Below are 24,874 nucleotides of genomic sequence, written 5' to 3'. Positions count from 1 at the left end.
TTCTGAACCTTAACTCAGACCCCTCACATCCTTACACAATGCTTCTCCGCCTCCTCACTGGTCTTTCTGCCATGTGCATTTCCACCCCAGAGTCTCTGTATCAGCTATTTTCTCTGTGTCCAACACTGGTCTTCCACATCCTCACATGTCTAGCTCTTTTTTTCAGTGAGCTTCAAAATCAACACCTCAAAGGAGCTTTCTCTGACTAGCCTTACCTAGAGAATCCTGCCCTGGTGGTCATTCTCTCGCACATTATTCTTAGCCTTTATCACTACTTGAAGTAATATTATTTTACTTGATTTTGTCTCCACCCTCCCTAAGTAGAATATAAGCTGCATGGGAGACACTGTTTCTGTAGTTCAGTGGGAGCAATGCCTAGCGCCGACAGGGGGTACTCAATAAATATTTGTTAAATGCATGAATAACATCACGGCCAATTTATTTTTTTAAGCAATTGGAAAGGCACATTAATAAAGGCAGAGATTCATAAAGAGGAAAAATTACTACATTTTATAACTACAAATTTAAATGTGGCTCCCATTAATGGCATAAGTAACACCATGTAAAGACACTGCTTATTACATAACCAAGGAAAAAAGGTAAAATTCTATTAGCTAGGGACAAAGTGGTCCTTTATTTGACACTACTAAAGTTACACGAAAAAAATAATTAGTACTGTTTGACTTGTGACAAAGAAAGCTGAATTCACTGCATTTATTTTGTATCACGCTACCTGCGATGACAAGAAGTTTAGGTCAAATGGTCAATTTCAGATTTCCACTGAGAGTTAAACTAACGTCCACCTTGATCTCATTCCCGTTTTGATGTGTCTGCTACGGTTAGCTCCCTTCCCTGACTCAGCCCTGACAGCTGGAGAAAGACCTGGCGTATGTCTCAGAAGCAAAAGAGTTAATTAAGTATGTCGGCTCTGCAACAAGTTTCCATCTTTATACTGACTGAAGGAGTAAATATGCCAACCAATTCTCTAAAGAAGCTACAGAACGTTATGGGGCTGAAACAAAAAAGAGGAGGAGCTTGGCTTTGGACTACGAGTATTTAGGGTTAAACAGAGGAGGAGAACAGGCTGAAGAGAAATCCAACAACTATGCTAAACGATTACGTCTTCAAATTACTGAATGTTCCCTCTGAGGTAATGGGTTTACAATGCTGACCCAGCTCCTCTACGCCAACTTTAAAGTTCTACCTGAGCTTGGACACCTGTCACTAATGATAGTTTTGTGACATGTGGAATTCATTACATCTTCCCTAGACTTTCTTTTAACTCTATACATCCTTATTACATGCAAGAGAAATGGATATGAGTCGCCAGAAAACCTGGCCTGGTACGTTTTATTCATGTGAGAGAAATTTAATTTAGGAGTTTTATTTGTAAACTGGGAATAGAACTACCCACTTGGTGGGTTGCTAAGAACAGGAAATGAGACAGTACATACAACAATGCTTTGTGAATCACCAAATACTATTTAAAAAATCATCATTAGTCTGTGGACTTTTAGACGAATGGAAATCCTGAAAAGATTAACTATCACTAAAAGTTTCAAAGTAGAAAAAGGCCCAGATTATGAAAATGCAGTGGCCAAATTTAGCCAGCACACTGGACAGAACAGAGAAACATTTTTTCTTTATCCAAAAATAAAGTTACTTAATAGTGAAATAAAATAACTCATTCAAATTACCTGAAATTGTTACTTTCAACCAGATGGCAAAAGGGGAAGGGTGTTCTTAATTAAACAGCAAAACCTCTGCTTTGTGATGTAGATTAATTCAATCAAAGGACAGCAATCACCGGTCACAACTATACGAAATGCTGTCAACAATGGCAGTCAGCACCGATGCCAGAATCAGCCCATCGGCTCTCATAGATTAAGACTCATTCTGCTCATATACTAACATTCTTTGAAACCAATTTAATTAGCTCAAACAAGTATGAGTACTTTCTATTTACTCTTCTTCTGATGAAAATTACATTTCTGAAAAATATAATTTATGCTGCCATCTGAAAGAACCCAAGCCACCTCGGTGCACTTCACGGAATGTGTGCGGCTGTTAATTTTGCAGGACCGCAGTAGCTGCAAGTAGAGAAAGCTGTACGATCACAGCAGTATTTCTGCTCATGCTACTTTCACAAAGTTAAGAAAAAGCCAGACTTGTAATATTCCCGCACCCCCACGCCCATCTATGAACAAAGATCTGAGAGAGGAAATGTGGTTTACACTGAGGACCAGACTCACATGCCGCTCCTGGTGACTGGCCGGGGCTCAGCACATAATCAATACATAATACCAACTGATAAAAGACCAAGGGTATTCGTTCTCTGTGATTCTTCTGCAGATCAAAATGTGACTTGAGAATCTGCTTCCTAGGCATGACGACTTCCTAGGGCTAGGGCTGGCCTCAGCGGACAGCTCCTTCAACAGGAGAGGAAACCAAATCCAAGAGCTGGAGCTGGTGTTTCCCAAAACAAAGAGTAGGTTTCACTCCCCATCATTAACAACATTAAATCTCAAGTGATAACTTACTCCTTTTCCAAATCTCTTTCAATTCTTCTGATAACAAACATCACATTACCGGGTGGATAACACTTGCCTAAAACGTGGTAGTCTCCTCTTCCACAAAGGGAGCAGGCCCTGGGGCTCAGAGCTAGCACCGGCAAGAACATCAACAAGGAATTTAATCACCTCCTCACTTTATTTATTTTTATACTTAGCATCTATGGCAAACAACACCAGTCTTCCTGATGATGATTCTGGTAAGGTTTTCTTTGTAAAGGATTTATTTAAATAGAAGTGGTTTGATTTACAGAAAAATATTAAGTGGAATTATGTAAGCAAATCATAAATAAAGAACCCAACTGATTAAAACTGGGAAAGGTGGCACAGGCACATGTGACTACGAGGCCTTGCTCAGGGACTCAGGGCTGAGCCAAAAGGTGAACAAATGGGTCAACTTAACTAACCTGGAGTAAAATACTTTAGCAGCTGACATTCAAGCAGGGTTTCCATTTCTTAGTGGTTCTAACTATGGGACCTGTCCAAGCTAAATCAACAGCATTCACTTAGCCCACCTAGGTAAGAGCACCTCACGTCTGCACAAAGACAGGTTGAGAGGAATTAAGGTATTTTTCAAAAGCAAACTCAAAGAGAAGCAGCAGAGCAAACAGCAGCACATGCACACAGAGTTTCAGAATCACTTGGGAAACTCTTACAAAACAGAACCCCAAAGGCACCCCACAAATCAGCCAATCCAACCTGTTCAGATCCACAGTCAATGTACAGAAACAGGACTACACATTTTATGCTATTCAGTAGCCAGTTTAGGACCAACACATGTGTTACTGAGATTCCCACTGTGGTAAACAACCTCAAAAGGAGGATACTTCTGGCCCTATGGAACATCACCGTCTCAGCCCTCCTCTGTACTCAAAGATTTAGAGGCAATTAATAGAACGTTTCCAGCATGTAATAAAAAAAAAAGTTAAAAATCAGTTAAAAAAAAAAAAAACAACAAGGGCCTCCTTTCGTGCCATCCTTGCTAGACTCAACAAATTTCTGAGTGCCAATCTATGTCAGTCACTGTGCCAGGCACCAGGACTGCAGAGCAACAACCCTGACAGAGTGGAGGGATGTGCTGGGGTCATAGTGCACCCCGGTCAGCCTGGGGTTTGGAGTCGGTCTCGAGTGGTTGGGAATATAGATTGCTAGGTCCTATCCTACAGATTCCCATCTAGACGGTCGGAATGGTCCTTGGGAAGCTGCCCATTTCGAAAGCTCCTCTCTGATTTAGATGCACAGCAGGTTTGGGATCCAATGATTCAAATTATACTTTTAAATCTGAAATTAACAGTAAGGAACATCTTGCTCTCAAAAATACCGATTAACTAAAGGAAAATATGAAGTATCCTGGACTACTTCAAAACATTAAAACAACATCAAGAAATTATGATATTACTATGCAGTTTCCAAGAAAAAAGAGAAGTCTCTATTATGAAAGCAAAGAGATCAACGAGAAACTGGGAATGTCACAATAACACTACCATCAATCCACAGCGTTGCTCATACGGAAATCCTGGGTAATCGTTAGCTCCCAAAAAGGTAGTCTGGCTAGCAAAAAATTAATATTATCTCTTACTACTCTTGGTAATAAGCTGCTTACCAATTCACAATAACATTATCACCAACCCAAACCAATTTATAAGCCTTGTTGCTATTGTGGCTTCCTTCTCTGCCCGAGCAGCAGTGGTTTTAAAGGAACTGCCTGTTGGAATTTATAACAACTGCTTGGTTGTTCATAAAATCACAGATGATTATCAGTAATACATTAATTCAGAGAAGACTGCCCACACATTTTCACCAATTTCGTGCAAGGATAAGAAAAGAGAATCCCTCCATCGGCAGGTACGGATTCTTCCTAATACCTAATAAACAGTATAACGGCTATAACGGCCGACTGGGAAGGATTTTGAATTTGAAAACTGTTTTTGGTGTTAACATGTAAGAATGGGCCTTTGGGAATTACAACAAAAAAACACATGGGTTCCCCCCAAAAAACTTTTCCTATTATAACCCCTATGCCCAAGCATAGAAGAGACACCAGCAGCACTGGGAACACTTCTTGGTACCGGAGACCCTGCCCACCCCTCCTTCCCTCCAGGTGAGTGGTGTGTCGGTCCCAAATCTCTCCAGGGTCATCACATGGTGCCCCCCTCCACTTCATGCAGTTGCACCCAACCCCCCACATCTTCAAATGTCCTAACCTCCTGTTTGTTTGCCATCAGTCTTCTCCTTGATGCTGCCTCACAGAGGGAAGTCCTTCAACATCTCCCAGCCGAAAACCTCTCTCAGAACACTTGCGCCCCACCTTCCTGCCAGGGACTCTTCTCTATTACAGTTTCAATATTTCCCTTGCAACCAGAGGGACCAAGCTCCCCCGTGCAACCACACACACACCCAACGGCTTTATCAGTCCCATCCAAGCCCCTACGTAGCCACAGAAGGTATGTGAGTATGTGAATCTTGCATTCACATCTTCTCATTTACATGTCTGAAGTGACCACCATTCCTTTCTCCTTCTACAAGTATCTTATTAGAAAATACTGGGTGGACTAGGTACTGGTACAGAAAAGGAGTAAAAATGTGATTTTATGGGACTCCCTCACCGCTGCCCCCAATACAGACATTCTTAAAGAGAGAATGAGAGAAAGAAAATCATCTCCATAAGGTGCTGCAACAACTGTGTTGAAGTGCTTCTCGAAGAGGGGACCAAAAGGGCCCTTTGTGCCTATGAAGTCCTATAAGTCCGTGAGCAAGTCAGTGAGCCTTGCCCCAAGCTGCAGCTTCGGGATTCACACTGACAATTGCCTTTCGCTCCCTTTTGATCCACTCTGTCACCCACCAATCCTCTCTGGAGGACCACTAAGTCATCACTCTGGGGCTAAGAAACCTGAAGCACTTCCCCAATGACACATCAAGGCCAGGGGGTCTAATGGGCACTGAGGCTCTGACAGCTAGTCCCAGCCTGCCTCTGCACATCGCTCATTCACGTGTGGGAACATCAGTCCCGGCCAATGAGGACTCCATTCAGTCCATCCCAGACAGTGTGGGATTCCCTGCCTCTGCACTTGCTCACATCATTGCTACTGTCAACCTAAGACCACTAAACGTGGCTGTTCAGCACACCAACTGTGAAGTTATATACGGTAGCCCTATCTATCCCCATCAAAACACTTCCTGTTTTAGGGGATTAGAAGTGATTTTTAAAAAGTCTTTTCTGGACATCCAGATGGCCAAGAGACACATTAAAAAATGCTCAACATCACTCGGCATCAGGGAAATACAAATCAAACCACAATAAGATACCACCTCACACCAGTCAAATGGCTAAAATTAACCAGTCAGGAAACGACAGACGTTGGAGAGGATGCACAGAAAGGGGAACCCTCCTACACTGTTCGTGGGAATGCATGCTGGTGCAGCCACTCTGGAAAACAGCATGGAGGTTCCTCAAAAGTTGAAAACAGAGCTACCCTACAACCCAGAAATCTCACTACTGGGTATTTACCCTAAAGATACAAATGTAGTGATTCGAAGGGGCACGTGCACCCAAATGTTTATAGTAGCAATGTCCACAATAGCCAAACTATGGAAAGAACCTAAATGTCTATCAACAGATGAATGGATAAAAAAGATGTGTGGTGTACATGTGGTACATATGTACATAAGTATGTATGTACACACACACACGCACACACACACGTATATATGTATGTATGTACACACACAATGGAATACCATGCAGCCATCAAAAGAAATGAGATCTTGCCATTTGCATTGATTTTATATCCTGACACTTTACTGAATTCCTGTCCTCAATTTCTTTCATGAGGCCATTTGCAATGACGTGGATGGAACTAGAGGGTATTATGCTGAGCGAAATAAGTCAGAGAAAGACAATTATCATATGATCTCCCTGATGTGAGGAATTTGGAAGGCAGAGTCAAGGGTTTTGGGGGGTAGGGAAGGAAAAAATGAAACAAGATGGGATCGGGAGGGAGACAAACCATAAGAGACTCTTAATCTCACAAAACTGAGGATTGCTGGGGGGTGGGGGGTAGGGAGAGGGTGGCTGGGTTATGGACACTGGGGAGGGTATGTGCTATGGTAAGTGCTGTGAAGTGTGTAAGCCTGATGATCCACAGACCTGTATCCTTGGGGCAAATAATACATTATATGTTAATAAAAATAATTAATAAATTAAAAGTCTTTTCTGCATCTTCCACAATGGACATGCATTACACACCTGAAAACTAAAGGAAAACATTTGCGTATGGGACAACAAATCCATTCTACTCTTCAGAATCGCCTAACCTGAAGGCAATTTTCTCCAAGAAGCCTTTTCATCGAAAAGCAATTTGTGTTCCTCCTTGTTCTTAAGGTCCTTGACTGTTTTTTGACGTTAAACACAAACCTGCCTGTACCCACAGTTGTACTTTTCTCTCTCCCTCATCCCTATTATGTGTCAGGCATTGAATGAGGACTTTACCATGTTGTTTCATTTGTGGTCACTGAGAACTTATGAGGTTGCTATTACCATTCTGACATTGTAACAAAGGAAGCTGAGGTTGGAAAACTTGCTCAGGGCAAATGAAAACTTATGGTTCTTGCCAGTTTAAATTTAAATCCAGTCTAGTTTGGCTTCAAAATCCTGAACTCCAAAATACTTGGCAATTGATTAACTGCCTTTTCCAATACTAACCTCTATGACTCTTTATCAGGAAGACAGTATCTTATTCAGCTTTGTTCTCACTTTAGAGCCTACCCAGGGCTTCACTCAGAATCAGACACTCAGAAAGCCTTTTTCTGGTTACATAAAAATATCAATTCCTATGGGAAAACATGGTGGGATGTTGATATGATGGCATGCCTCTTAAAACAACTGTTGTCCCAACAACAAGCCTTTTTAAGTTTTAGCCTTAAAATGAATCTCAAAGCTATGCTGTCTCCTCAACTCTAGGGGCCCCACATTAGCCTTAGTCTGTTACCATGTCTTGCACCTTGAACTATTCCCAGCTTCTACCCTTCTCCTGCAACTTATTCTCCGCAAATTCACCAGTGAGGTGGACCTGTGTTACTTACTTTCTTATAGAATAAGCCCTACAATGCCTCCATGCTGCTTCTTACTCTGCTCTTCAAGGCTGTGCATGATCAGGGTCCAGTCCCTGCCCACAAGGGCAGACCTCTCTAGTCTCTACTTCCTTCCACTAACTACCCTCAACCTATGGCGGTCAGCTGGACACCAGCTCTTCCCTCCGTGTAAGAATGCACTTATTCCAGATTGCCACACAGGAGGCTCCATTCCATCACTTACAGCTCAGGTCACCAGGGTCACCTCCTCAGAAGCTTTGCTTAAACACTCTATCTATAGAAGGATCCCGTTGTTATTCTGTCTCAAGCTTGAATCTGTAGTAGCGAGGACAATGAGGAAACAACTCACAGTTGTTTAAAAAGTATGTCTAGTTAGTTCTGCCCGTCTCTTAAGCTAGGTTGTAAACTCCAAGGAGGTAAATAAGGATCATACTATACACATCCCCATGCCTGAAATAAGGTGTTGCTCTCAAATACTTCTGAGCTATTACTGAACCCAACTGGGTATAAAACTATGTCTTTAGGTGCCATTATGACAAAGCAAAACCATCTTATTTGGATTCTTCCATGATCAAACACCCAGACAGCAGGCTAGGAGCCTAGAAACCCAGGGATGGCTCAGGGGTTCATGAAATCTCTAAAGACACACTGCTTCATTTCTAAATACACGTGCGTTTTAATGGAAAAGATGTGATAGTTTCATCATATTCACAAACCGAACATGATGTCAAGCTGGATTTAGAACTTCTGAACTTGGAAGTTTCAAAATCACATTTCCTTTAAAAAGACATGTATCCACACTGTGTATATATAATTTTACCAACCACTAAATTCACAACCATGAGGTCTAGAAGGAAATAAACCTTTCACTATGCTGGACTCAATATTTCAAAAGAGATCTTATAAAATATATTTTTCCTTGTGTAATTTCAATAAATTAGAAAATACACATCACTTTTAATAAAATTCAGAAAACACCCAACATCTGATAGGTATTAACCCATTCGATGAATTAGAAAGCCTAGCTCCTGACAGAGGGAGGAATATTATAGCCTATCCATGCTGTCACTGGCCTTCAGTTTAATCCTGCTTTACCTTTTACCCTCTAATAATGATTTTTAAATGGTTAAGCACTTACCGTAATGTGATTGAAATGCCTGCGGTTTGACAACCTGATTACAGTCATTACACACCACCAAGTAGAAATCATCGTGGGCTGGACACAGACCAAATATTGGCATGTCTGCAACAAAGAAAGAGAGTATCACTCATCTGGTTCTGATTAATATGAAACCATTTAGCTAGCAATACTTTCTAAAGCTGTTGCCTTAAGATGAAGTACACCAGTTCAAATACTACTCCAGTGACATTTAAAAGTAACTGATGTGCCACCATAACTATTAAGAAAGAAATCAAATCAGGCTTACAGAAACACTGTTCAGAAAGTTAAAATAAAACACACCAAAAATCATCAGTATGAGGTGAAAGAGACAATCTATTAAAATGCAAACAATGAATACACTCACACAATAAAGCAACTTTAGATGAACTCCACCAAGGGTTATGGGTAAGAATCTGTACCACATAAAATGCTTAGCAATTCATAAAGCTGTATCATCTAATGGTTTTGTTTAACTATGCATTCTATTCCAGCCATCTGGTTTCTGAGTTCTATGGAACAGTTAAGAAAGGAAGCAGAGGTTTCACTGAAGAGTAAAACTGCTGGTCTGGTCAGCATGTAATACCAAAAAAATTATTTTTATACTCTTTTTTCGGTCACAAGAACCTCTAGTCCTTTTGCTCACATACTGATGTCCCTGAACTCATGGAACTTTGGTACAAACACAGTATTTCACACATTAATCTTAGTTCAGTTACTAGAACAGGGCAAGATACAAGTTGGACTCTTTACGGTTAAGAAGTTAATTAAAACACAAATGTAAAACTAAACTATCTGCATGCACACAGAAACTGAGTGTGACTTCATATTTGGTAATATGTGGTTAACTAAAAAGTCCTAACCATGAATAATTACTTAACAATAATCTAGGTAGGGAACAGTGCTAACATTTCAGATTCAGAATCTAATCTCTTAAATATTTCAAAATTGGTGAATTTAGGGGTACCTGGCTGCCTGAGTCAGTAGAGCATGGGACCCTTGGTCTCTGGGTCGTGAATTCAAGCCCTACATTGGCACAGAGATTTAAAAGAAAAAAAAAGAAAAGACAATTGCTGATTTTAAGTATTGCACACTATCTAGAATACCTGCAATGAATGGATAATTAGCACATTTCAATTATACGAATAGTTTAGTAGACCAAATACCAAGTTTAAAGGAGAAAAAAGATCCAAAACTAATTGGCATCTGTTTTCTTTCCTGTAAGATCTGATTTCACGTTTTCTCCAGCTTGGGTGATCATGGTAGTTTTACAGGAAAAAGAAAATGCCCTGAGGAGATGTAAAGTGATCACAGTCTCAAAGCATCAAATGACTGATCTAATATCTACACATGGATATAGCTCAGATTTTCTTAAACAGTTTCTATTACACTGAACTGCACAGACTGCAGGCTATAAATCTGAAATATACCAGGGACCAACAAGCTTCTGGGACACAATGGCAGCACTGAGCAGTTTCTAGGTGCTGTGATCTCGTTCTTTTCTCACAACTACCTAGGTCGATACCATTACAACCCCTCTAAAAAGGAGGAAAATGATTCACAGAGAGATGAAGTACTTTGTCTACGTCAGTAGCCGGGATTCCATTCTGACTCACAACAATGGCTTGGATCTGGTCCCTTGAAGATCAGAGGAACGTGATTTCTAGAAATTCCTTCCAGTTTCCACCTCCATTAAGTTGGAATGTCAGAGCTGAACACCTCTGATAAACTGATTAGATAATGCAAGAAGCTCCTAGTAGACTACGGACTTCTGTGACTAAGCTTAATAATTTAATGAAAAATAAGAACCAAACAAGGTGCTATTTTCCTTGAAAGCATGCCCACATTGAGTTAAAAATAGTACATGTGGGAGAAAAGGAAAGGTTATATCCCTGCAATGATCAACACGTAATAAGCCATTTTCCATGGCTACAATTTCTTGACATGACAGTTCATTTTAAAAATAAAATATAAGTAGTTCCCTTTAAGTTCCATATACCCTGTGCTAAATGCCTCCAATACAAGACCAATTAAGAAAGAAAATCTGAATTACAGAACACAGCATTCATAATTTACAGCTGTGAAGTATGAAATGTCTATAAATATCAAATCAATAGTTTAATTAATGAAATTGACTCAATTCGTTTTATTAATTAAATGGTAGTTAAAACAGCATTAAATTAAGTGGTCTCACTTTAGATTTAGGCGACTGCAATGTGCTGGTTTTGTGTGGTTTCCCACAGCACTCAATGTTAAGCAACGCTGTTTAAAATATATCACTTTCCCAGAAACCAAATACTTTGGGGAACGAGCCCCCTCCCACCCCTTTATAAATAAAACAACTTTAAAAAATTAAGAACTGTACTGATCCTTTCAAGTAATAGCAATTCAACTAAGCCACAATAACCTTTCTATAGAAAACTGTTCTTTTTTGCTGTGATTCCTTTCTTCCTTTTTCGAGATTCAGAAACACGAGTAAAAATAAGAAGGTAAGGTTCATTCTGTAAGGGACCAGGAATCTATACTTCTGGAAAAACTTCAATTTCCTCAATAACTTAAGACTATGTGCAATCAATGATGACATTAATGAGGATGAACAGTCGGCCTTTACTGAGAGACAGCTATGTACCAGGCCCTGTGCTAAAGACTTTATATATGGTCTATCCTACAATAAAATCCTCATTTTACTGATAGAGACATAAACTTGTCCACTAACACCCACCAAGAAAGCATAACCAGGACTCAAAATCAGGTGCGCTCCATGAGCTCAGTTCTTAATATCTCACCAGCGTATCACACTCCCTAAAAAGCCTGCCTGGGTGCGTGAGTGCGTGCGCGTGTGTGTGTTGTGTTGTGTTCACACACGTGCATGATACACACACACGTGCACGATACACACACACAATCCCCGTGGAAGGAAACATGGTACACTTAAATCCAATTCATGCTACCCTCAGAAATCAGGTTCCAGTTATGAAAATCTAAAGCGACTTTAATTTTAGCTTTCTAAATTCTTTACTTTCAGAGATCCATATTTGGAAGTAAGCTAGAAGATACAAAATAATTTCAATAAAATGTCTTCAGGAGAAAAAAAAAAGAGTTCTATATCCTTTTTCTGTACTGGGACATTCCAGAGGCCTTAGCAACAGGAACAGAATGTGGAATGTTGTGGCAACAGAGAAAATGAAATTTTTGTGAGAGACAGTATGTATGTTTCTGAATATTTTTAAAGCGTAAGTTTATAATCAGCCTATCTACAAATTAACATAAAAAACTTGCCCAAATGCAAGGAGGTAAAAGACTGAATTACTCCGGGGGGAGGGGGAAGAAATAGAATTGATAAAAATTAGGTATTATTGAATTTTTTTAAAGTTCATAAAATATACTGTAAACATACAACTTAGACTATTATATACTTCAAAATAATGAGAAATTTTTAAATTGTACCTGGCTCCAGGGACTCTGAAGCAGTTTGAAAGAATGGATTTTATTGTGTGTAAGCCCTAAATCTTTTTCAGGATTCAGGTCACTCCAATCTTCCAGTTAGCAAGTAGCCCAGCACCCACATCTAGGCCATCATGTACTTTGGAGACCCCAGGCCAACACACTGGGAAGGGCTGGGTTTAAGCACATGGACACATGAGCATGTGTGCAGAACCTCCACAGGCAAACGTAGAATGAAGGCTCTTTGCCGAAACCAGACCCTAAGCAGGAGGGAATGTATTCAGTTACTTTGGTGCTACTATCCCCATTCTGAGAACTGAGTCCAACAATAGAACATGTGTTTTGTAAACAAAGCATTCTACCTTTGCAGTACCCTGGGTGTCTCCCTTCTCCCATGCTCCCCAATCCCCACATGCCAAAGACTCCTACATTTCCGTCTCTAGCCCAGATGGCTCCTGAGCTCTGTCTAGACTCATATATCCAACTGCCTACTAGACACTGCCATCTGGACGTCTTGTATACATCTCAAAAGGAAGAAGCATGTCCAATAGAACTCCACTTTCCACCCTGCCCTGTTCCTGCCCCACAAAACTTTCCCTCTCGTGGGTAAATGACTATCCATTCTCCTTGACTGCTTAAACTAAAAACCCAGGTGTCACCTCTGACTCCCCCTCCCCTCATGATTTTCAGGCCACCAGCATGTCTGCTCGGCTCTACTCTAAAATCTGCATCCACTTCTATTACCTACGCCACTGCTGTAGAGCCTTCCATCAGTACCTTTCTGACTGGCTCTGGAAGAAGTCCATCTATCAGCTGGTCTACAGTCTCCTCTGCATGGCTGCCAGAGTGACTCTCTGAAGTTCTCCAGCAGATCACATCACTACTATTAACATTTCTCCAGTGGCTTCCCACTCCTCTAGGAATAAAATCTCAGCCCTTACCACAGCCCCCAGGGCCCTGCCAGATATTCATCCACCTCCCTCTCGCTCTGTACCCTGATTCCCTCCCTGCTCCTCTCTCCTTGGCTCACTCTGCTCCGGGCACATGTCCTCCACTCTCTCCTAGACCCAGAAAGCTACTTTCAGCTAGGCTCTGCCCTTTCTCTTCATCAGATGCCTAGTACATTCACACACTGTCAGGTCTGGTTCAGCTGTCTTCCTGTCAAAGGGCTCCGCCTCTTCCGCCCCCCAATTAGTTACTCTCCATCACAAATATTATTAGCAGAGTGGCTAACAGAGAGGATCACTCCCATCACTCTGAATCCAGTGTGTCCTTAGGCAAGTCTATAAGCTCTTCGAACTTCAGTTTCTTCATGTGTCAAACGGTAATGATAAACAGTATCTAATTTACTGGGCACTTCACAAGACTGAAAGATTAAGAGAGTTAATATGGGGCACCTGGGTGGCTCAGTCAGTTAAGTGTCTGCCTTCAGCTCAGGTCATGATCCCAGGGTCCTGGAATCAAGTCCTGTATCAGGCTCCCTGCTCAGCAGGGACTTTGCTTCTTCCTCTCCCTCTGCCCCTCCCCCTGCTCATGCACTTGCACTCTCTAATAAATAAATAAAATCCTAAAAAAAAAAAAAAAAAAAAAAAAAAAGTTAATACATGCAAAGCTCGAGGAGACCTTAGATAGCACTCAAGCAACAGACCCCTTCCCAGCCTGTGAGAGAGGAGTCACACACCCACACTACTGCTCAGAAAACTAAGGTACACAAACATTAAGACCTTATAAGCTAGTAAGTAGCAGAGTTGAAATTTGAACCCAGATGTGCGGGGCTTCTGTGCCCTGGCTATTCCCAATGTTCTCCCAGAAACACTGCCTAAATCTGCCTCCTCCATGTCACTCCCACTGCCGATACCCATGGTGGTGGCCACCACACACCAGGACAGGTCTCCGCACAGAACCAGAGTTTCTTCCCTTTTCTGGCTCCTCTACCCAACTGCCAAAGCTATAGACCAATAAAGCATCAAAGCTGTTCCTCTCCTTGAAGACCTCTGCTGGCTCCAAAATAGGGCTGGGACCTCTGACTAACCCCTCTTCAACCAAGGCCCCAGCACTCTGGCTTCTCCCATCGCTCTGGCCTGAGGCAACCTGCTCCAGTCTCACAGCTGCCTGGACTTCTCAGAGCCTGCCTTGTCTTCCCACAATCCTATCTTTTGGCCAGAACAGTTCCTGTTGCATGCAAAGAGTTCCCCTCTTCCTCCTAGAACTCCCACATTTAGTAAGAACCAGTTCCAGTGCCCTCTCTGCTGTGCTCTTACTCACACCATTCATTATCCCTCTGCAGCCCTTCGCTCACTGATTTATGACTTAACGAATGTAAGTTACATGCAGACACCTCTGTAGTCCTGCCTGACAGACGACTCCTTGCCTTCCCCAGCATGGATCCTGAAGATGAGCTCTCGCTGTGTGCTTATGATAACAACCAGCACTGAGAACTCTTCCGTAGCTTCCGGTTGCTCTTAGGATAAAAACTGGCCCACGAGGCCTTGAACATCTTCGACCTGCCTCTCTCCCCACGGGCTCTTTGCAGCTGGCCCTTCCGGCCTTTGATTCTGGAGCACATCATGCTCTCTCCTGCCACAGTACCCAGGTACCTGCTGCTCCATCTGCCTGGAACCACCACCTTCTCCACATCATCACCTGGCTTGTTGCTTTACTCCATTCCTTCTCAGCCTTGAGGTCATGGTCCTGGAGACTTGGCTAGGCAGACCCTGTTACATGTTCCCAGAGCAATGCCTTAGTTATTAGCCTTGCCACAATGCACCATGCCCAATTTTTAACAGTCCATCTAGCCGTGTGAACCTTGAAAAAGTTCTGTATTTGTCTGGCTTCCTGCTGTAGTGACAGTGCCTGATAATGCCTAACTTGACCAATAAGAAGCAGCAAATAATGTGTGTCATATATTAGCTGATGAATAATAAGTGAAATATTAAAGTCCCTGTGGGGCCATCATAAGTCAAGGTTATAATTAGGCCTTTATGTCATTGAATGACAGAGTCATCCACTAGAATTGGGCATACCATTTAGTGATATACACATTCAAGGGTGAGAAGGTTTCCCTTGAACACATGATCAATCCCATTCCTGGAAGCCATTTCTGGAAAAAATATGCATTTCAGGGTCCGATTCTCAAACATGCACATCAGCAATTTCTCTTTCGCTAGTATGTCAGTGCAGTAGCTAATGGCAGTTGTGGCGTCACTACTTGGATTTAAGTCCTTATTCTTCCTCTTACTGGCTGTGTGACCATGGTTTTACATTATTTAACCTCTTTGAAGATTTTATTTATTTATTTATTTGAAAGACAGAGATCACAAGTAGGCAGAGAGGCAGGCGGGGGGGGGGAGCATGCTCCCCACTGAGCAGAGAGCCTGATATGGGGCTCGATCCCAGGACCCTGAGATCATGATCCAAGCCAAAGACAGAGGCTTAACCCACTGAGCCACCCAGGCACCCTTATTTAACCTCTTTGAACGTCAGTTTCCTTGTTGGTAAAATACAGTTAACAGGACCTATATTTCAGGGTGTTATTTTGAGGTTTAAATGAACTATCCACGGGGAGCACTCAGGGCTGAGCATGTTGTAAACACTCAACAAATGTGAGCAAAAACACAAAAACACAAAAATATATACATACTACCAATGTCTGCTGCAAGGGCCCCAGCTCTAATTAAACTCACAGAAGATTGATATATACACAAAGAGGGACTATTTTACAATGGGAGCTGAATTCTCCAGTGGTCTCATGCTCCTACTGCTGGCTACACACTCCTCCCTGTTAAGTGACAAAAGGCAGCGGGGCAGCAGCGGAGGCTCGCTGGCACCCCTCTCCCTGTGGAGGGTCAGGGCCCATGCTTCAGAGTTTAAGCTATACCTTTGCAAGCCAGAAAGAATGCAAGGTAAGTGAGGAAGCCACATGGTAGAAAAGGTCACTCTGGCGTGAGTATAGATCAACTTAGGTAATGGCAGGGGGGAAAGAGATCGAAGACAGTGATCCCCTAAGGGCTGATGCAACAGACCGAGACACAAAATGTCTGTGCAATGAAAATAGGGGAAACCTGGCTGAAGACAAGCTCTGGAGGACCCTGTCAAGCCCTCAGGAGATTGTGCGTGCAGTGTGAGGCCAAGGGAGGAAGCCAAAGATGGGTCCGCAGCTCCTTCCTCACTGCAGCTAACTTCACGTTAGCATGGACCATGGGAGACACTGCTGGAAGAACTTTGTTTGCAAAGACAACAGAGCTTCGTGGTTTAAGGCACAGCCTCTGGAGCCAGATTGGCTGCATTCAGATCCCAGCCACCTACGAGCTCAATTTCCTCACCTATAAATGGGTCAAGTAATTATAACCACCTCGTAAGTTGTTGAAGGGACCAACGAATATAAAATGCCTCAACAGTGCAAAGTATTTTAAAATGTGAGCCATTTTTTTATCACCTTCCCTATCACTGCTCTCTGGTCTTAGATCTAAACAGTAGCTATGTTCCCTTCCACCAATTCCAACCCCCACCCCCACAGCAACCACTGATGTTTTTCCATTAAAATATCACCCAGTCTTCTCAACACCTTAGTAGTTCTCCAATGTATTCAGAATGAAAACCAATGCCTAGAAGGCCTTGCGTGACCTCTGCAACCTCAAGACATATTATTCACCCTATAATTTCCACTCCAGAATTCTCATCTCCTTGACAATTAAACCAATATGCCAACCAATTGCTGTCCCACCGCAGGGCCCTTGCTACTTCTGTTCCCTCTGTCCGGAATGCTTTGCCTGGCTGGCTCCAGGTCTCAGCTTATACTCCAACAGAAGGACCTCCCCTGAACACCCCTGTTTGAAGCAGCCCCCTATCTCTTCAGATAATTCTTCTCTTTACTCATTAGTTATTTCTTATTTGTGTTTTGGCTCTTTGGCCTAAGAGGTAAGCTCCATCATGAGGGTGGGTATCATACCTGCACAGCATAGTGCCTGGCACACAGCAGGTGATTAATTAATCAAAAAATTAATTAATTAATTAATTAATAATTTGAGCAAGCCCTCTTCATCAGACTTCCCAAGTTTAAATCCCAATGCCATCATCACTCACTAGGAGTGTGACCTTGGGCAAGTTCCCCTGCTTTGGTATTCTCATTCATAAATCAGAGATGATGCTAGTAGCTAACTTAATCGGTAGTTATAAGGATAAAGTTAGTATACATAAAGCTCTTAGAACTGTGTCTGACATGTGCTAGGTCTGCCTTACCTATTTTGATTCCAATTATTCCTACTTTTACTGTCAGTGAGCTACATTGGCCACTGCTTCCAATCTCTGCCATCTATAGCTAGCACCTCTTATGATATTATGTATTAAGTACTTACAAGCATCACGGCAAGTACTCTATATACATCATTCATTTATTCATGCATGTATTGAATCCCTGTGATGCCTAGACACCACCGGAGTACTGGATAGGTATCAGTGAACAACAATCACAACAAGAAACCCAAGAAGCATTAATACATAAGGCAAAAGTAGTAAGTTTATAGTTACTGAATGCTTCCTATGTTCCAAGTACAGCGTTAAGTATTAAGTCATTTGATCGTCACAATACTACCTGCCTTTCAAGGTTAGTATCCCCACACTTCACAAAAAAAGCAAGAAAGGCACAAGATTACCTGCCTTAACTCACAGAGTCAGTAGATAGAGAAGCCGGGATTTGAAGGTGGCTTTCAAAAGTACATGTTCTTCTCCAGCTCAGGACACAAGCCTCTCCATTATTCAGTGCCCTCCCTAACTCTCTCAGGATATCTCTGCTCTTCTGCCTTTAGTCAAAGTCAACCAAGGCAACCTATCAGAGAGCAGGCTGCTTAATCTACCTCTGGATGGTCTGCTCTCATTGCTCCTCAAGGGTTTCCTTAGATACTAGGACACTCAGCCCCGCTGGTGTCTGAAACACTTCTAAATAATCTGACACACCTGGAAGGCTGGTCTGCAATACTAAGCTTTTACTACAGTCAGCCCCAAATTTATTTCAAATGCTCTCAATTCTAGATAATCAAAAGTAATATCAATAATCTAAAAAAAGTTTTTATTTGCTATTAAATGAGCTTTAATATCTCAACTGGGAAATGACAAAACAGAATTTTATTTCTAACCTCCACACACTCTCCCAAATTAAAGGAAAAAACAGACTTCCTTTGACCGTAAGATGTTAAACAATGGAACCAACTAGGCACACAAAGGCCAATCAACAGCCTGCTAAGATATATGTGGTTTGGGGCCTTATTTAAAAGTAATCAATAAGGACTGGATTAAAAAAAAGAAAAATGACATGTTTTAAGTCAAAAAGTAATGAACCAAACAGCAGAAGCCCAAAGAGTTAGATCAAAGAAAATGGTCCTAATATTTTGAATCACTGACTATGAGTGGCCAGCCTTACAGTGACCCTCCACAGATAAAAGTCACAAGTGCTAATGTTGTCACTGCTTGTACTGGAAGTGAGATACAGTGCCTGGGACAGAAGAGAGGAGGCAAATAGCAAAATCCTAGGAAATCTGCATTAGGGAAGTACGTCAGGCTACAAGGGTGACCAACTGGACAGTACCCATGACAAGCTGTCTCATGTGTACCTTAAGCTACTCAAAATACTGTCAGTAAATTCTGACCTTTCAAATCAGAACTCAAGCCTGAAATGCCATGTGTTCTAAATCTGGAGGTGCCTGCCAAAATCCTTACTGAATCTGATTTGCAACACTGCCATTCAGCTAAGCTTGTAGCCCATGGGTAAGACGTGGGCTAAAACAGAGGCTACCCCTTTGCTGGTATTGTAATCTCAAGAGAAGTACTTAACCTCCAAACAATGGTATCTGTCTCCATAGACTGTTGGGTTAAATTAGACAACTCATTAAAATGTTTAACTCTATTCTAAATACAGTAAGGAGAGTATATATAAGGACTCAATAAAGAGTACTGTTGATTTTACCATCATTATTATTTCATGACTCAATACCATTCCTCCTTTTGTTCAAAAGACAGTCAATACAACAACACTTTATCTGCCAGTATCTTATATGCAGAAAATCCATGGCTCTCTTATAACTAAGTACAGCTTTAACTATGGAATAGCACTGCCTACTGACCTGTTTTTAAATGGTTGGCCTTATACGGACCATACCCTGGGCCACAAAACCAACCTCAACAAATTCAAAAGATCTGAAATCATACCACGTATATTCTCTGTCCATGATGGAATCAAATCAGAAATCAGTAAGAGAAAGATAACATTAAAATTTCCCAATACATGGAAACTAAAAGGACATTTCAAATAACCCATAATCAAACAATGTAATCAGAACATTAACAGACTAAGGAAGAAAAATCATACCATCATAAATGATGCAGAAGTTTTTAGGATAAACCACCACCACCTCATATTCACCTCATTCACATATAACCACCTCTATTCGTAACTAGGAATAGAAGGGACTTCCTTAACTCGACAAACAACATTTACCAAAAAACACCTACAACTATTACCATACTTAATGAAGAAAGATCATATGCTTTCCTCCTAAGCTCAGAAACAAAGCAAGGATATCCACTCTCACCACTGCTATTTATTTTTTTAAGATTTTTCATTTATTTATTTGAGAGAGAGAGAGCATGAGAGCAGGGGGAGGGAGAGAAGGAAAAGCAGACTCCCCACTGAGCAGGGAACCCAGTGCAGTGCTCAATCCTGGGACTCCAGGATCATGACCTGAGCCGAAGGCAGATGCTTAACCGACTGAGCCACCCAGGTGCCCCTCGCCATTGTTATTTAGCATAATATTGCAAGTTCTAGTCAGAGAAATAAAGCAAGAAAGGGAATTAAAAGGCATACAGATTGGAAAAGAAGAAATTAAGCTGTCTCTATTTGCAGATGACCTGATGGTCTATGTAGAAAATCACAGGAACCTACAGAAAACCTCCTAGAATTTACCAGTTTAGCAAGATGACAAGATACACAATTGCTTTAGTCTGTTTGGGCTGCTAGAACAAAACACCACAGACTAGGTGGTTTATAAACAACAAACACTTACTTCTCAGAGGCTGTAATGTTCAAGATTAAGGTGCCAGCGCATTCCGTGTCTGGTGAAAAACTGCTTCCTGGCTAACAGTCCTCTTTTCCGTGTGTACCCCATATGAACAGGGGGAGGGAGCTCTCTGGAGCCTCTCATATGAAGGCATTAACCCCATGAGGTCTCCAATTCTCATGACCTAATTACTTCCCAAAGGCCAAGCCTCCAAAAATCACTTACATTGGGGATTAGGTTTCAACATATAAATTTTGGAGGGGATCACAAATATTTAGCCTATATACAAAAACAACAAAGATCAATGGTCTTTCTACATACTAGCCATGAACTTGTGAAAGCTGAAATTAAATAGCTAGTCTTCAGCTAGCATGTTAAGCATGTTATTTGCTTTACAGTATAGTTGAGTATTATTCAACAGCCATGTGGCTGTGATGAATGTGGCAAACTAGAGATCTGTATCTTTCCTAAGTACCTTAAGGGGATACTATAAAACATAATTAGCTCATATTTATAAAGTCTTTAAATATCTTACCAAAAACGTGTCCCAGAAGGTTGACTTTTAATAGACAATGAAAGACACAGACTTTTAATAAATGTCAAGTTTGGTTGAGATTCATCAAGTCAGAGAGAAAATGGTTATAGATCCTCTACCTTAATGATTACAATGAAAAAGAAAGTACATACAACTCTATGTTCCCCACCAAAGCCCCCTGCAGCTTAAGAATGACCCATGGACCATACTCTTCATATCACCAAGAACCTGGTTAGAATTACAGAATTTCAGGCCCTGACCCAGACCAACCAAACCAGAGTCTGCTTTTTAACCAGATTCTCAGATGGTTTACATAAATGTTTGAGATGTGCTGAAAATAGAGCATCATATAATTTGGACTGAAAGCTGAATAATGTTAACAATATTGGAGAAATTATTCATAATATAATTCAGATTTTTTTATCTGTCCATCTATCAATCGCATCTTGAGCATACTTGCTCAAATGTATATTATTCAAGTTTAGACTAAGTATATGTGCATTGTAAATTATAATAAAGGTACACTATATACTGTACAATGAGTATATTCGTCTGTAGTTTCAGTCTTTGGTTTCGGTTATCAGGGTACTGGTCTCAGAAAGAGTTGAGAAGTGTTCCCTCTTTTCCTATTTTTTAGAAAAGTTTGTGCAGGATGGCTGTTAATGCTTTATACATTTAGTAAAATCCACCAGTCAAGCCATCTGGGCCCCAGGCTTTTCTTTGTGACAAGTTTTAAAGTTATGAATTCAAATTCTTGTACTAAGTCTATTTGGATCTTCTCATTCTTCTTGAGTCAGTGTCGGTAGTTTGGTAGTGCCTTTCTAGGAATTTGTCCATTTCATCTAAGTTATCCAATGTGTTGAAACATAGTTGTTCACGGTATTCTTTTATAACCCCTTTCTGTACTGTGAGGTCATCTAATTCCTGATTTTAGTAGGAGGAATACTATGGTGAAATCTAGCTGAAGGTCTGCCAATTTTATCAAAATCAAAGCCCTCCGATCTTGCTAAAGTATCAGCTTTTGGCGTCACTGATTTTATCTTTTTTTTTTTCTGTTCTCTAGGTCATCTATTTACACACTAATCTTTATTTTCTTCCTTCTGCTTGCTTTATGCTCAGTTTGCTCCTTTCTCTAGTTTCTTAAGGTAGGTTAGAAGAATGATTTGAGATCTTCTTTTTTAAGAGAGCGGTTTACAGCTTTAAGTTTTCCCTTAAGAACTGCTTTAGCTGTGGTGCAAAAGTTCTGATACATTGTATTTCATTTTCATTAACTTCAAAGTATTTTCTAAATTTCTCTTGTGATTTCTTCTGTGACCCACTGCTTATTTAGGAGTGTAGTGTTTAATTGTGAATTTCCCAAATTTCCTTCTGTTGTTAATTTCGAATTTTACTTCTCTGTGGTTAGAAACCATACTTTGGATTTACCTGATTTCAGTCTTTCTACATTTCCTGAGGCTACCTACAGATGGTCCTGGAAAATATTTCATGCACATTTGAGAAGAAGGTGTATTCTGCTGTTCTTGGTTAATCTAGGTGGTTTATGTTTTTTAAGTCTTCTATATCCTTGTTGATTTTCTGCCTAGCTGTTGTATCCATTGCTGTGAGTGAGTTATTAAACTCTCCAGCTACTATTGTTAAATTGTCCATTTCTCCTTTTGGTGTCAGGTTTTTTTCCTTCATGTATTTTGAGATTCTGCTGTTAGGTACATGTAGCTCTATTATTGAGATGGACTGACTTATTCAGATTATATGCCCTCCTTTATATCTAATGACATTTTTTTTAACTCTATTTTATCTGATACTTGTATAGCCACTCTAGTGCATTTGTTCATTCTTCCTCTCTCGGTGATCTCTACACCCAAGGTGGGGCTCAAACTCACGCACCCAAGATCAAGAGCTGCAAGCTCTTCTCAGTAAGTCGGCCAGGCATCCCTGCTCTAGTTCTCTTTTGACTGCTGTTTGCATGGTATATTTTTTCCAATAACTTACAACATATTTCTCACTTCGAACCTGAAGTATGTCTCCTGTTGCTAGCATATTGTAGGGATTTTTTTAAAAAATCATCTTCTGCCAATTTCTGTCTGTTGATTAGCAATCTGTTTACATTTAGCGTAATTACTAGAAAGATAAGATTTACATCTGTGATTCTAATTTTTTTTCTAAATGTATTGTGATTTTTGTTGTCATTTCTCCATTATTACCTCCTTTGTGTTAAACTGCAACCTTTTTTTTTTTTTTTTTTTTTGAGAGACAACAAGTGCAGGGTGGGGAGGGTAGAGGGAGAGAGAGAATCTCAAGTAGGCTCCACACTCAGCATGGAGACTAACGCAGGACTCAATCTCATAACCCTGAGACCATGACCTGAGCTGAAACCAAGAGTCACCCACTTAACTGAAGGAACCACCTGGGTGCCTTCCTAGTATACCTTTTCGTCCCAAATTATTAATGGTTGGCTTGGGGATTACAACTAACAACTTCAAACAATGGAGTCTGAGTAAAACCAACTTAATTTTAATATATAAAAAAGCTTTGCTTTGACATGACTCCAATTTGTATCCCACCCCACCCCCCCCACTGCCGCATGTGGGCCATATTTTGCTGTTTCTCTGAAATTCTTGTAATTTTTTGTTGAAGACTAGACAAATAATATAATGTGGCAACTCTGGAAATCATATCCACCTGTCCTTGTCATTTGTTTAGCGATTTACCTGGTCTAGTTGTTGTAAAGTCTATATTCTCTGTTATGTGTGGTGAGGGCAAAAGTCTGTGTGTAGTTAGCTAATTATTAGACAGGGATTTCCTTAAATTTGTTGAACCAGTGAGTCTCCGAGCCCTTGCCAAGGGGCTCTATGTGTATGCTGGAGCATGCCTTCAATGATCTCGAGCAAGCATTTTACAACTTTTCTTCAGCCTTCACTTCCTACTTGCCTAGAGCCTCAAGGTCAGCCAGAAGTAAGAGATTAGTGCTTTCTCAGGTCCCCCAAATGACATCTTTTCCCCAGTGTTTCCCACATAATTTGTCGGTCAGACTGTAGTGAGCCTCAACTGGTATCACCACCTCAGACAACTGCAATGGTCAATGAATGCCACTAATTTTCTTTCTTTTCTTTCTTTTAAATAAGCAGGGCACATAGTGAACCCTGAGCCAGCTCAAGTAAAGGCAAGTTCTGGGAATGGAACTTTTTAGGGAGCTACTACACAGTTTAAAGAGTGACAAATGCCTGGGAATAGGACTTTGGGGGAGTTCCAAACCCTTCTGTCCCTTCTGGTAGCTTCTAGGCTGCTGATTTTCACAGTTATCATAGTTGTAGGGCAGTTGGTTTTCAAAGTTACTATGGAGTTGGTGGTGGGGTTTGAAATAGAGTGAATTAAACTCCCCCAGAGTCTGCTGTATTTACAGAGACTCAGCTTTCTTTCTTGTGTAAATCAACAGATCCCTCCAGTCTTAATTTTCAGAATGCTGACAAAGTTAATTTCGACAATTCTTGACAGTGTTCTCACCATTTTTATGGAGGAGAGATTTTCAGGGGTCCTTACTCTGCCATTTGGAAGTGCTTACTGCAAGAGTATCATTGGACTGTTTACTATTATTTTCAGCACTGCTCAGACTGCAGTGTGGAGAAGGGAGGTTCATGGTTCAAAGCAGAACTGAGAAAACCAGACAGGAGCTGTTTGCAATAGTACAGCTGAGAGACCTGGAGTAGTCTGGACTTGGGGATGGCAGGGTGATGGCACAGAGAAGATTCTGCGACATTTAGAAGGAACTGTCGCCATGACTTGGTAATGGCCTGGACACAAGAGTGATGTAGAGAATGATGCCACGTCTCCTGTCCTGTAGAACAGGATGGATGAGTGGCACCAGTGGTACCAGTCTCTGAAAAGGAATTCTGGAAGAATGCCAGGTCTGCGAATGAGCAACATACACTTGGGACATCTGAAATCTAGGCACCTCTGAGACTTCGAAAAAGATGCCAAAGAAGCCTTCATCCTGAAGACTTCCCCCAATTTTAGAGAAATGTTCTATAAA

General features: G+C 41.1%; 1 protein-coding gene across 1 annotated transcript in view; it reads right to left on the bottom strand.

The window, feature by feature from the left end:
- The window catches only part of LOC111144075 (ataxin 7), a 104,915-nt gene that overhangs the window by 40,803 nt on the left and 39,238 nt on the right, over positions 1–24,874 (bottom strand). The window contains exon 5 of the mRNA XM_022498173.1: positions 8,800–8,904. Coding sequence (XP_022353881.1) covers positions 8,800–8,904 — 105 coding nt within the window. The remainder of the gene's footprint in view (positions 1–8,799; positions 8,905–24,874) is intronic.

Source organism: Enhydra lutris, unplaced genomic scaffold (genome assembly GCF_002288905.1).
Source record: "Enhydra lutris kenyoni isolate GAN:26980312 unplaced genomic scaffold, ASM228890v2 scaffoldscaffold10, whole genome shotgun sequence".
Classification (NCBI taxonomy): domain Eukaryota; kingdom Metazoa; phylum Chordata; class Mammalia; order Carnivora; family Mustelidae; genus Enhydra; species Enhydra lutris.
Note: the sequence above shows the minus strand (reverse complement) of the source record. Positions and strands in the feature narration are given on the sequence as shown.